The sequence below is a fragment of the Psammomys obesus genome, unplaced genomic scaffold, assembly GCF_907164565.1.
Source record: "Psammomys obesus unplaced genomic scaffold, mPsaObe1.curated_primary_1811, whole genome shotgun sequence".
NCBI lineage: Eukaryota > Metazoa > Chordata > Mammalia > Rodentia > Muridae > Psammomys > Psammomys obesus.
Window position 1 is genome coordinate 34,985,434 of NW_026596051.1, and position 12,844 is coordinate 34,998,277.

The 12,844-nt window shown below is 41.8% G+C and overlaps 1 protein-coding gene across 1 annotated transcript in view; it reads left to right on the top strand.

Moving 5' to 3' along the window:
• Positions 1-328: 328 nt before the first annotated feature.
• Pi4k2b (phosphatidylinositol 4-kinase type 2 beta) overlaps positions 329-12,844 on the top strand; it is a 29,400-nt gene continuing 16,884 nt past the window's right edge. Inside the window, exons 1-4 of the mRNA XM_055624307.1 lie at positions 329-693; positions 7,403-7,539; positions 9,877-10,077; positions 10,683-10,814. Coding sequence (XP_055480282.1) covers positions 444-693; positions 7,403-7,539; positions 9,877-10,077; positions 10,683-10,814 — 720 coding nt within the window. The 5' untranslated portion in view covers positions 329-443. The remainder of the gene's footprint in view (positions 694-7,402; positions 7,540-9,876; positions 10,078-10,682; positions 10,815-12,844) is intronic.

Sequence of the window (12,844 nt, forward strand, 5' to 3'; positions counted from 1 at the left end):
GGAAGCTCCCAGCCTTCATGGACGTTTAGCGAAAAGTGAGATAAATGTATATAATGTACACAGAGTAGTAAGGGAGGGCTATTTAGGTTGGAGGGGGATGACCTCCGCGACACCGCGCCGACCCTTGCCGTCTGCCGGGCCGGCAGCAGCTGCCCGGCCACCTCCGGAGCACACCCTCAGGTGGCCGCCTCGCCCTCGCTCGCCCCGCCCCTGGTACTTCTGCGCAGGCGTGAGGCCAGCGTCCTGGGGCTCGAGGGGCGGGGCGTGGCCGGCGGCTGGGCGTGGCCGGCGGCTGGGCGTGGCCGGCGGCTGGGCGTGGCGGGCGCGGGCTGGTGGACTGGTGAGGTGGCGTCGGTTCGGGCGGTGCGCCGCGGTTTGGCGCGATGCGGAGGCCCCGGCCCGGACTCCCGCAGCTCTGAGCGCCCGAGCCGCCTGCAGAGACCATGGCGGAGGCCCGCGAGCCCACCCGCCCCTCGGAAGACGACGACGAGGAGCGGGAACCGCTGCTGCCCCGCGTCGCCTGGGCCCAGCCGCGGAGGGGCGCGCCCGGGACGGCGGTGAGGCTGCGGGCGGACGAGGGCGCGGCCGTCCCCCGCAAGCCCACCCCGGTCGAGCTGCCGCTGGCGTCCGGAGACGCGACGATCTCCGCGAGCTCCTCCACCGAGCTGGACCGGACCCGCGGCTTGTGCTCAGGTGCGACCCGCGCGCGCGCAGCCCGCGTCCAGCCCGCCCCTCCCTGCCTCAGTTTCCTCTCCCCTTTCCAAAGCTCTGTGGCAGGCGGACAGGGACTGCTGAAGTCTCACTCGCTCTTTAGGCTCCCCCAAAGAGTCGGTCCAAGCTGGGAACCAAACACTGAGGGGAAACTTCACCCAGGACCGTGACGTAAGTTGTTTGTCTAAGCTTGGACTTAAGTTCTGAATTAAGAACTCCGAAGGCTCCGGAAAGTTCGCCTCGGAGTCGTGAGTTTACGGGGTCGATTGCAGCCGAGAGATGTAAGGAAAGAAAGCCCATTTATTTGCCTCCAGGACAAGTTTCAAAACTTTCTATTAAATGTTGCCATTATGACGTTAGCCAGAGGGGGCAGAGGCGGGTGAAATCCTGCAGCCAGCTCTCTGCAGAAGGAAAACACCTTTTCATTATCATGTGGGCCGATTTAAGCTGGTCGCCTTTGAAAGAGAGGCTAACAGACAGTATTTAAACTAAAATTAAGGCTTGCTATTGCAAGTCTGGATAGCTGTGTGATGAGTTTTGGCCCGTGGAGAGGAGTTTGGCTAGTTCGACTGAAATGGAGTAGATTTGTACGAGATCCATCTGGAGTCTAGACAGGGTTTTTGTTTGGTTGGTTGGTTTGGTTTTTGTTTCCATTGGTTTGGGTTTTTTTTGTTGTTGTTGTTTTGGTTTTTGTTTTGTTTTATTTTGAGACAAGGTTTTTCTGTGTAGCCCTAGCTGTCCTGCAACCAACAATGGACCAGGCTGGTCTCAAACTTGTAGGGATCCGCCAGCCTCTGCCTCCCAAGTGCTGGGATTAAACAAAGCCTGGCCTCTAGACAGGCTTGTTTAAAAAGCAAAACAAAAAAGCAAACCCAAAAAAAATCCTACTTTTTGATGCTAGGATGCATCCAAAGAAGTGGTATATGCGCTGTTGAGGATTATCATTCCATGTAACAGGAAAAGTAGCTGTTATTAATATTGCTCATTTTCTCAGATATTAGCTGTTTTACTTGACCTGCTAATGTGCTAATGTGACTTGAAAGGATTTTGGACAGAGCAAGTCAGGAGTTCTAACTGAACTTTTATTCAAATACAAATACTCTAAATAAGAGCCCTAAAGGCAGTGGTCTCTGAAATGCACTGGGTCCATGTCTGCCATTACCATGACATTAGCTGAGGGTTTGCAAATACCACACGAATAGAGCAAAGGGGTATGAAGTTTTCCACGTTCACAAATGAACCTCTGTTCAACCAGCTGCAGTGGACACTTGACCACCTATGATGTAGAATCCAGTCTGTGAGGTAGCTGAAACCCACATGGCTGCTGCTTGCCTTTTCTTGCCGCAGAGTTGCCTTGTGTGTTGGAGAAGTAAAGCCTTTATGGTTTGACAGGGTTGGATTGGTTTGTTTTTTACTCCTGTTTGGTGTAAACACTAGTAAGGCTAGAAAAAAGTCAAAAGAGAATAAGAATGGTCATTAGAATGCAAATGGATAATCAGAATCCCTACCTTCTCAGTGGTGATATTTATATGCCAGTTTACAGTTTAAGATGGTTTTTGTCATCTCATTAGTTCTCACAGCAGCACAGTAAGTTAATTGTCACTAACCCTCTTCTTTGTGGTGAGAGCTGAAAATTAATAAAACCGTAATGACTGGGTAGCTCCTAGAAATTTAGGAGTGAGTAAGTTTGCACAAAGTCAAATAGCCAGGAAGTGGTAAAGCTAAAACGGAGACTACCTATTTTTTTTTTTAATCAGGTTCTGAACTTTGCCCATTTTTCTATAGAAGTCTGTGTTATAAAACAAATAATTGTACACGCTGGGCATAGTTCTCTGCACTTCACATGTAGTAGATCATAGCTAGCCGCATGAAATGAGTACTGCTTTGGATTCCCACATAAGAAAGCGAGTGTGGCTTTGTGATACATACCTGTAATCTCAGCATTTAGGTGGGTAAAGCAGGACTCATGAGTTCAAGGCTAGCCTGGGCTGTCTGCTGTAAAGACCATAGTGGCCAGGGTTGCATAGCAAGACTCTCTCGCTTAAAAAAAAAAAAAAAAAAAAAGTCAAAATAAGGGGTTTTAGAAAGAAGCAGGGTTAGAGAGATGACCCAGCAGTTAGCAGAGGACCCAGCATCCACACAGTGGTTCACAGCTTTTTGTAACTCCAGTTCCTGGGCATCCGATGCATTCTTCTGACCTCCACACTACCAGGCATGCACATGATACACATACATACATGCAGGCAAACACATTCTCACCATATAATAAGATGAATCTAAAAAGTAAATAGATGAGAGGGCCAGTGAGATCAGCTGGAACCCTTGAGGCATGTTTACTCACCAAACTAATTAGCACTTTTATTAGAAGGAATTCTAGTTAGTGAGTAAGGTATAGGAAAGATGAGTCAGATTAGTTCTAATCTTCAAGGGAGGATGAGTTCTTGTTGGTTTATTTAAATGAAACCATGCTGTTAGCATGCCTGCTTATAGCCATCTAACTGTAAAAGGTAAAATAGCTTTTTAGAGTCTGTGCTTTCCAGAGCATCCGTAATAGCCTTTGGTATGGTCAGATGGATACTTTATTACCTTTTTAGACAGATTTGTGGAGGCCAGTCCATGTGATACATCAGAGAGCCAAACAAAGTTCTGTGCATTCCCAGAATTTAGGTCATTTTATTAAGGTTGTACATGTGGACAGTGAGTGGAGCTGTGGGGAAGAAGCTTGGTTTTCTGTGGGGACAGTAAAGACAATGCAGAGGGGGAGCTGGATGGACATCTTTGAAAATCAGAGACCTCAGTAAGGTTGGAGCTTAACTAAAGGCCACTGGCGTGGCAAAGATAAAATTGAGAGTCTCCTTAGAACATATTTTTGAGGGCTGATGCGGTGACTAAGAGGTTAGGAAGGCTGGTCTTATAGTGGACCCAAGTTCAGTTCCTGTTACTCCGATAGGGCAGTTCACAGCACTAGGGTCTGGTGCCCTCTGTGGACTCCAGAGGCTCCTCCACTCACACATGCACATAACCCCCATCACGCACATACACACTTAATGAAAAATCTTTTTTAAAAGAAAGAAAAATTGAGAATTTTATGACATGGACAGAAATCAAAGTAACAGTTTATTCCTTAAAACCATGGATATAACTTCAATTAAAAATTTAAAAAGGTCAACTAGGGCCAGGAGTGTAGAGTCCCTCCAGCACCAAGTTCCGTCCCTTACGTTCCCCTTTCCAAAAGAAAATACAATTGACTCTATCTTCTAGCTACTGAAACTCAAACCAGATTATCCGAAGCACATTAGGCACAAAGCAGTGTAATGTCTGTGGGTGTTCTTCAAGTTAAACCCATTACCAGTGTGTATTTAAATCCCCAGAACTTGGGGAATTGTAGAATGCAATTGCCAGGGACACAGTTAGTGAAAATTTAGCTACTGAAAATGAATTGCTTTCATTTGAAAATAGTTGAAGTAGCCTTTTCTCTCATAATTAAAACCAGTTATTTTTATCTTTATTTTATTTTACATGTAAGTATCTTTGTAGATTGTGTTGGTAAATCCAGGGCATCTTCAAATAAGAGAATGGCTGTTTCCAGTGGGGAGGATAGTGTTTTATTAAGAGGCTGAGAACATTCTGTATTGTACAGAAATACCTCTTAATTGATCTTATTTTGGTTGAAGCCAGATTACTAAATATTTAGAGAGTGGTTTTGGGTTCCATGACAGAAAGGAGGAAAATATGTGTGCTAAGCTCCAAAGTGTAACCCACATGTCAGTTCAGTAACATTTAATAGTAATAGCATGCATGTAGTATCCAAAGGAACTGTTGAAGTGGGAGAGGCCGCAGTAGTCTCAGAGTTGAGTCATTCTAAGATAAATGAGGAGTATATGGCAGGATCCTAAGTAACTAATGCAGCATTATAAGGCCTCTTCTTTTGAGTTGGTATCAAACTAGAGCATCTCTATTCTGCAATGGGCTTCTTGATTCTGGAAGCCCTGTTTTATGGAGAAACTGGATAGCTGAAGCATGGGGATGTTTAAGAACATTTTCTGCTCTTCTGAAGAACTTGGGTTTGGTTGCCAGTACATACTTGTCAAACTCGCGGCCATCTGTAGCTTCTGTTCCAGGGACTCCAAGCCCTGTTTTGGCCTCTGCAGGCACAAGGTACTTGGTGTACATATATACATGCAAGCAATACATGTAAAATACAACATTTTTAAAATCTCAAGTAAAAATGGAGGCATTAAATAGGCAGGAAACTAGGGTATGGAAAGCCTGAACACTTTGATGTGGAAGGAAGTGGAGAGTGAGAGACTTGGGGCACCATGAAGTGTGAAGAGCTGTCACAGAAAGGGTTAAATTGACTTTGGATTTGCTCCACATGGCATCTGGGATAGAGAGTAAAACTGTAGGAGACTTCATTTCTGCAAAAAGAGGTTTGTGTTTGTTTTCATGCATACAAAAATCAGTAAGGAAAAGAAATGATATCTCTTTGAGATCATTTTGTGTACATTCCCTCCAAAGATCACTTGCTGGTGATGTATTTTGGAAGGTACCCAGCACTAGGAATAAGGTTGAAGTAAAAAACTTTTCAAGATCGTTCTTTTGTTAAGAACTCATATATTGGGGCTGGAGAGATGGCTCTGCTCTTACAAGAAGAACTGAGTTCAGTTCCTAGCACCCACTTGGCTGTTCACAACCATCTATAATTCCAGTTCCAAGTCAGGGGGATCCAGCACTGTCTTCTGCCCCCTCGGGTGCCAGGCATACATACACACAGTCATACACTTATGCACATAAATTATTTTTTAAGAAACCTGTAAATCTTTATTCAAACAAATATAAATGACCGCTCCATATTGATCCCTATCCAGTGTCACCAAGGTCAAAGTTCCTCCCTTTATTCTTAAGGATTTTCAAGGGACAAACAAGGATTGTTTGGAATGGGCATCTTGGTGGTGTAGAATGCTTTGCCATTCTTTTAAGTAGATAAAATATGTCCAAATAGTCCTTTTTGTAATATTTTTGTCAGTAAAGACTTAAAAAAATAGTAAATAACATTTTTATTTCAGCTTGAATTAAAGAAGGTTGATTTTTGGATTTTCATAATAATGTACATAGAGAATTGAAGTACCTTCCAAATTAAAATGGAAGTGGCTTTTTTGGCTTGTCTGTGCATTCTAAATGATTCATTATTAATCCATCAGCAGGTGATTATTGACTGCTTATTATGTTCTGAAAACTGTTAGTTCTAGGGACACAACTGTAAAAGAAATCCTTGTCTGCTCAGAGCTCACAAAACAATCAGGAGATATGCGCAAATAAAGTGGAGATTAGCAGTAGTTGGGTAAGGGAAAGTAGAGACCATAAGGACTTGACCTTTTGCTTAGAGTGAAATGAGAAGCCCTTAGGCTGGTTAATACAAAGGAATGATTGATTGTGAATTGGCGTGATATAATTCAGGAAGGAGTTGATAAGGCTGATTTCATTATAGGAGTAAAAGTTATAAGAGTTTGTGTTTTGGATACTTACGGCTCATTGGTTGGTCAGATGAGGAGATTTTTGAGAGTATTAGGTCATTGTTGAATCCAAGGTTTTTGGCCCAAGAAACTGGAAGATACAGAATTGGCAACACCTGGAATAGGCCATCGAGATTGAGAGAGATGTTAGCGATAAGGAATTGAGTTTTGAGGGTAGTAAGTCTTGAGCTGTCTTTTAGCAGCCAAGAAAAGATGTTGGGTGCAGTAGTGGGACTTCCGGGTGGAGCCTGGGAGTGGGGAGTGTTGAGAAAGGAGAACAGGGGAGCATGAACTAGACCTGGATGATACATTGTTAAGTCAGTAGATGGGAAGGAGCAAGCTCTGCTCAAGGAGCATGGGAGAAAGGCTGTAGACCATTAGGGGGCAGCTTGATAGACATGCACTTGTAATCCCTGTGCTGTGGAGAGGCAGATGCAGCAGACCCCTGGGCTCACTAGCTAGCCAGCTGAGGCTAATTGGCAGGCCCCAGTTCCCAATGAGAGACCCTGTCCATTCTCCCAAAAACAGCTGGGCTCCGAGAGGTGATTCTGCGAGGTAAGGATGCTTTGCTGCCAACCTGACCACCAGAGTCCGATCCCCAGGACCCATATGATGGAAGTAGAAGATTCCCAAGGTTGTCCTCTGGGTTCCATGCATGAGAACATGCAGATGTACCAGTGAGTGAGTGAATGAATGAATGAATGTTTAAGGGGAGGGAGCCAGAGAGATGGCTTGGCAGTTAGGAGCACTGACTGACCTTCCAGGAAACCTGAGTTGTGTAACTCTTGCTGCAGGTGGTCTGATGTGCTCTTCTAGCCTCCCAGGATACCAGGCACGGACATAGGTGCAGGCAAAATACCCATATACATATGAGAGAGAGAGAGAGAGAAAGAGAACATCTAAATATTTTTAAAAGGAGGGCAAGTACACCTGTCCTGAGAAACATCCAAGGTTGACCTTTGACGTCCATGTGTGTACACCCGAATGTACACACATGCACCCCTACAGGAACACACACACACACACACAGAAGAGTGAGGTCAGCTGTGAGGATCAAAGCTGACTGTTTGATGTTTGATTTCCTTTTTCTGTACCTTACTGTCCTGGAGCCACTCACACAAGTCCATAGGATGTGCAAGCACAGCGCTGGTCTAATGCAGTGATTGCTGTTATTTCAGAACTAAACTCGTTCTTGGAAGATCCAGAATTTGCTAATCTTGTATTAAGAGCTGAGCAAGCAATGGAAATTGGAGTTCTCCCGGAAAGAATCACTCAGGGGTCAAGTGGAAGTTACTTTGTGAAGGATTGTAAAAGGGTGAGAACCTCACACGTATTAAACAAATTTTGGATGTCACTGCTTTAAATGTGAAATGTCTGAGTTTCTGAAATGATTTTTCTATTACATCTGTTTGTTTGCTCTTTTCCAAAATAAAGGTCAGTGGTTTCTGTTGGTTTGCTAAGCACTCAATAATATAGAAATGGAGCTGATAATTTGCAGTTGTTGCTTGCTGTTCTGAAATTTTCTGTTTGGTTTCAAGCATTTATTTTATACCCATATTTATCTATGGATTTGTTAAATGCATATTCATAGCCCCCCTTTAAGCCCTGTTACCATATTAACCAAGTACAGTGGTACTTGGAACCTTCAAATCCTGTATAATGCCATATCCCAATGCTTGATTCATTTCTTTAGGTACAGTTTAATGCCCCAGGAATATTTTCCTGGCATTATGCCACATAAAAGAGGCTTGGCAAAGCTTGAAGGCTTTGGAGTGCAGCAACTTGAAGTGAACTCTGATTCCGGAGTGGAAAAGAGACATCAATAGAACTTTATCCCACTGAGTCCAGAGTTATTCAGAAATGGTTCTGTCTTTTCTAAAAGATTTCTGTATGGTATATAACTCACTGCCCTTTCTTCATGAGGGAGAAAGTTTATCATTTCAGTCCCACTTCCAATAATTCATGTGTGTGTCTGTGTTTGTTTCGAGACAGGGTTTCTCTGTGTAGTCCTGGCTCTCCTGGACTCACTTTGTAGACCTGGCTGGTCTTGAACGCACAGAGATCTCCTGCCTCTGCCTCCCTGAGCGCTGGGATTAAAGGTGTGTGTCATCATGCAAGGCTTGAAGGTATATTTTTAAAATGATTTTTAAAGCATAATCCTATTTGTTAACAAGAACAACAAAAATACATGGGTGTGTATGCCGTAGTCAGACCCACATTTCTTTTGTAGGGGATTAGGAATTTTGGGGACAGGATCTTGTATGCCCTGGACTGGTGAGCACCTGCTTTGCCTTCTTTATGAGTGCTGGGCTTACAGGTGTGTATTGCCTTGTTTTATGTGGTTCTGGGGATAGAACTCAAGGCTTCATGCATGCTAGGCAAGCCCTCTACCAGCTGGGTTATACCCAAACCATTTTAAGAAACAATTATACCATTTCTTTAAAAAAAAAAAAAATATATATATATATATATATATATATATATATATATATACATATATACATATAAAATTTGCTATTTGTAGACACTGTCTTTGTTTCAGGTTTGCTGTTTTTGTTGATGATTTTTAGTTTTGAGACAGTCTCCTCTTTGCTCATGATGGCTCATTGTTAGCAGCAGGCCTCCTGTCTCAGCCTCTCAGGTGCTAGGGATCATAGGTATAGAGCCACAAGCCTGATTTTCAGGTTTGAGTTCTTAATTTGTGGTGTTTTTTTAAGTTAATTTTTAGAATTTATTGCATTACAAAGAAATTATGTTTAAAATTTTATTATTTTTGTCTGAGATAATTGAATTTAATAAATATATTTTGTTAGATTAGTGCTAAAAATTATAAACTTTTAGACATAAACATTTTTCTTTATTTATTTATTATTTTAATTTTACATATTATTTTAATTTTGTTACATATCTCAGGCCATTCCAGATCCTCCTGCCTTAGCTAACCCACTAAGTGCTGAGATTCTGGGTATGTGCCAATACCTGTGGCCAAAATTTTTTCTTGATGGGAGAGTTAAGATAGGTTCATGCAAAACGTAATGGGGAAAATCTTAGGTGAGAGCTGCTGACAACATAGATGTTCAGTTTGTTAGTGTTTGAAAGAGTTACTTGAGTACCTGCTGTTTGTCAGGCACTGTTCTGAGTACTGGAGATGAACTGTAATGAACTCCTCGTGTTTTTAGAATGTTTAGCACAGCAGGGAAAGGAGATAGTGACTGAGTGTATACTTGGGTATTTGGTAGATTATAAGTAACACAGTTCTGTTTGCTTACATGAAGCAGTCTGAGGCAGGAGAAACTCTTAAGCTTGTGAGTCTGAAACCAGCCTGGACAACCTAGCCATAAAGGGGTGTTGGGGGACTGAAGAAAGGGGGTCATAACCCAGTGTTACTTTGTAACTGCAGCAATACAAAACACATGCAGTTAACCTAGTTAAATGGCGTGAAGCCTCTAAGGTTTGTCAGATCAAAGTTTGAAAAACACCGATACAGGGGATTATTGCTTTTAAATCGCAGTTCATTCTTACAGTGCTTTGGAATCAGTCATCTTAGTACTTTGGGATAAAGCCTAAATCTTATTTTTTGCCATGCATTTTGTAGATTGTTATTCACCTGTTCCTAAAAGTCTAATAGGATTTCTGCTTTTTTCCCCCATAGAATATTATTGGTGTGTTTAAACCCAAATCAGAAGAGCCTTATAGCCAGCTGAACCCAAAGTGGACCAAGTATGTTCATAAGGTTTGCTGTCCCTGCTGCTTTGGCCGAGGCTGCCTGCTTCCTAACCAGGGGTACCTTTCTGAAGCTGGTGCCTACCTGGTGGATGCCAAGCTTCAACTGGGCATTGTACCTAAAACGAAGGTAAAGGAGAGTTTGCTTTCCGGCTGTACCTGTTCTTAGAGCTCACTTATTTGTGGACACGAGTGAAAATTCTCAGTGATAGAGCCTAAACTGAAATGGCTTTTGTGTTAATTCAGGAGTCTGGAGCAGCTGGTTGCATGCACGCTGGTATAGACCCATAAAGTAGCCAAGGGACTTGTCCCTTATTCCTTTGAAGACACAGGATGCTAACAAAAAGGGGAAAGGGCTAGTATCTAGAAAGCGGAAGAGAGGGGTAGATCTTGAGATCTCTTTTGATCCTGCTGAAGATAACATGCTAATATGGCCACAATACTGTCCTTGTATTCTTTGGGGCCTTTATGTAATTTTATTTGATGCCTTCTTTAAAATGTTTGTTCCTAGTTCTATATTTCAAGGCTCATATTTTTTCCACTGGAAACTTTAGACTGCTTTTTATACCTTTTTTGAAAGAAATGTATGTCATTTAAAATTCTCTGACCTTTATATTTTAGGTTCTCTAGGAGTCTTGTTACAGGATTAGACCTTGCTCATTTACAGCATTAGAGTGAATTTGATGGTATGTGTGAACAGAATTACCTTGATATGAACTTTATTCATTTTTCTAGGTGGTTTGGTTTGTCAGTGAGACGTTTAACTATAGTGCTATTGACCGTGCAAAATCAAGAGGCAAAAAGTATGCCTTAGAGAAAGTGCCAAAAGTAGGTAGAAAGTTCCATCGGATAGGACTTCCTCCTAAGGTAAGTTACTGTAAGCTTTGCTTTCAGGGCAGTTGGACATGCCCTTTCTAGGGTCCTGGGACGAGGAATGTAGCTAGATATTGGGCATCCTGCTGTAGGCTGTGGAGATAATAAAAAAAAGAAAACACTTCCTCCTCTTGAGTTCATGATAACAAGGAGTTTCAATGCAGTTTGAGAAAGCTGCTTAGAAGGAGCTCTGAGCGGATAAAAAAAAAAAAAAAAAAAAAGGATGCCTGGACTAGAGTTCCAGTTCAGTGATAGAGTGCTTGCCTGGTGTGTATCTGCAAGGTTCTATGTCCAGTCGTTTTCTGGAGAGGAGCTTACTGAATTAGGAGTCAAGAAGATGTGATTTGAAAGGCTTTGTAAAGTTACTGTGAAAAGCACAGGTCTAGACTTAGAGCTAGGTTCCAGTCTCAGCCTTTCTGAAAACAGTCCCAGTTTTTATAAAATGAGATGAAAACCACGACTACTTTTTAAGTTGCTAGGATAACTGAAGATATCATCTCAAGTAGTTGGCAGATAGCAGAGACTTAGTGGAAGTTCTGTGTGCATTCACTACGAGTCAGATTTATTATTTACCATTTTTAAGTAAACCCAAGGGCCTTTGGCACCTCGCTAAGCAAGGATGCAGAGAACTAATGGAAAGGCCATCTTAAAGCAACTTCTATATTTTACTTGTAATTTTATTGTTGTTGTACAAGTGTCTAAAGAATTTGAGTAAAAACTCACAATTTATTTTTTTATTTAATTATATTCCAGGCAGTCAGATTTGAACATTTTTACTATTTTCTTGGATGTGCTAAAATAACTGTGACTAAAAGAAAACCTTTAGGATGCTAAAATGTCTCACTCACTTATAAAATGTTAAGCTGTGAAGCAAGCTTCTTCATGGCGATTTGTTGGCTTGCATTTGTGAAGCAGAATAGGTCACGTGTTACCATACATCATCTGCTAATGAAATTTGTATCCCGGCAGCAACTTTTTTAACTCGCAGTTTTAATAATAAAAGTGCATTTTCAAATGAGCATATCTTCAAGGAAAAGAATTAAAATCCATTAGAAAGGCTACACTAAAAAAAAACTACAATCAGTTGATTAAATCTTTAAAATTTATGACATGATTGTTGATCTGCCTAAAGAATCCATTTTTTAAATTTTTTTTATTCTATTACTTGATTGTAGGTATTACTTTTTAAATTGATTTTACTTATGTTTCTAATACCTTTTCTTCTCTTCTCTATCCCCATCCTCTCCAACACCCCAGTACCAGGTAGGAGAGAAAGGAGGTTAGTGGAGAGAGGAGTTGTGGTTTTCCTCAGCTACTTCCTGGTTAATGTTGTCAAGTTCCATGGGGCAAGTCCAATCCTCATTTTAGGATATCTCCTACTTCTCTTTACACTACATCAACAGCAACCAGGAGCAGCAGAGGCAGGCACCAGCAGCCTTCTTTTTCCTTGGAGCCTCCCCTCCCCCAACACTCTCTGAGCTCTGGCATTTATTCCCTCTTCAGGGTCCTCTGATTTATACTGACTACAGCTGACAAAGAGCCCCTCTCAGAGCCTGCAGGAGGCAAATAGTTTGCTGCTATGGACAATCTGAATCAGTCCCATATTCCACACCTGGGGTTAAAACAAAAACATGTTTACATATCATAAACCAAAACTTTTACAACCTTGATGTTATGAAAAGAATACAGAAATGCTGCTTCCATTGGAAAATTTTGTTGCCATGAAATAACCAAGACATTGTTCAGTTTGGCCTCTCAATTAAAATCACTTTGATGCCTATTTTTAGGAAGTAACATTCTTAAGAATATCACCTTCCGGACATATGTGTATTTTTTTTTTTTTAATTTCCTAAAAGAGCTTTCTAAAAGTCTTGGGTTGAACCTCTTTTAGTTGCTCTGTATTCTTGTGATTATTTAAACTAATATGTTAAGTGATCTTAATAAATGTGGCTTATCTGGAGTAGTGTTAAGTGCCATTTTTCTCACTGTGCTTATGTATGTAACATTTTGTGCTAGTACTGGTG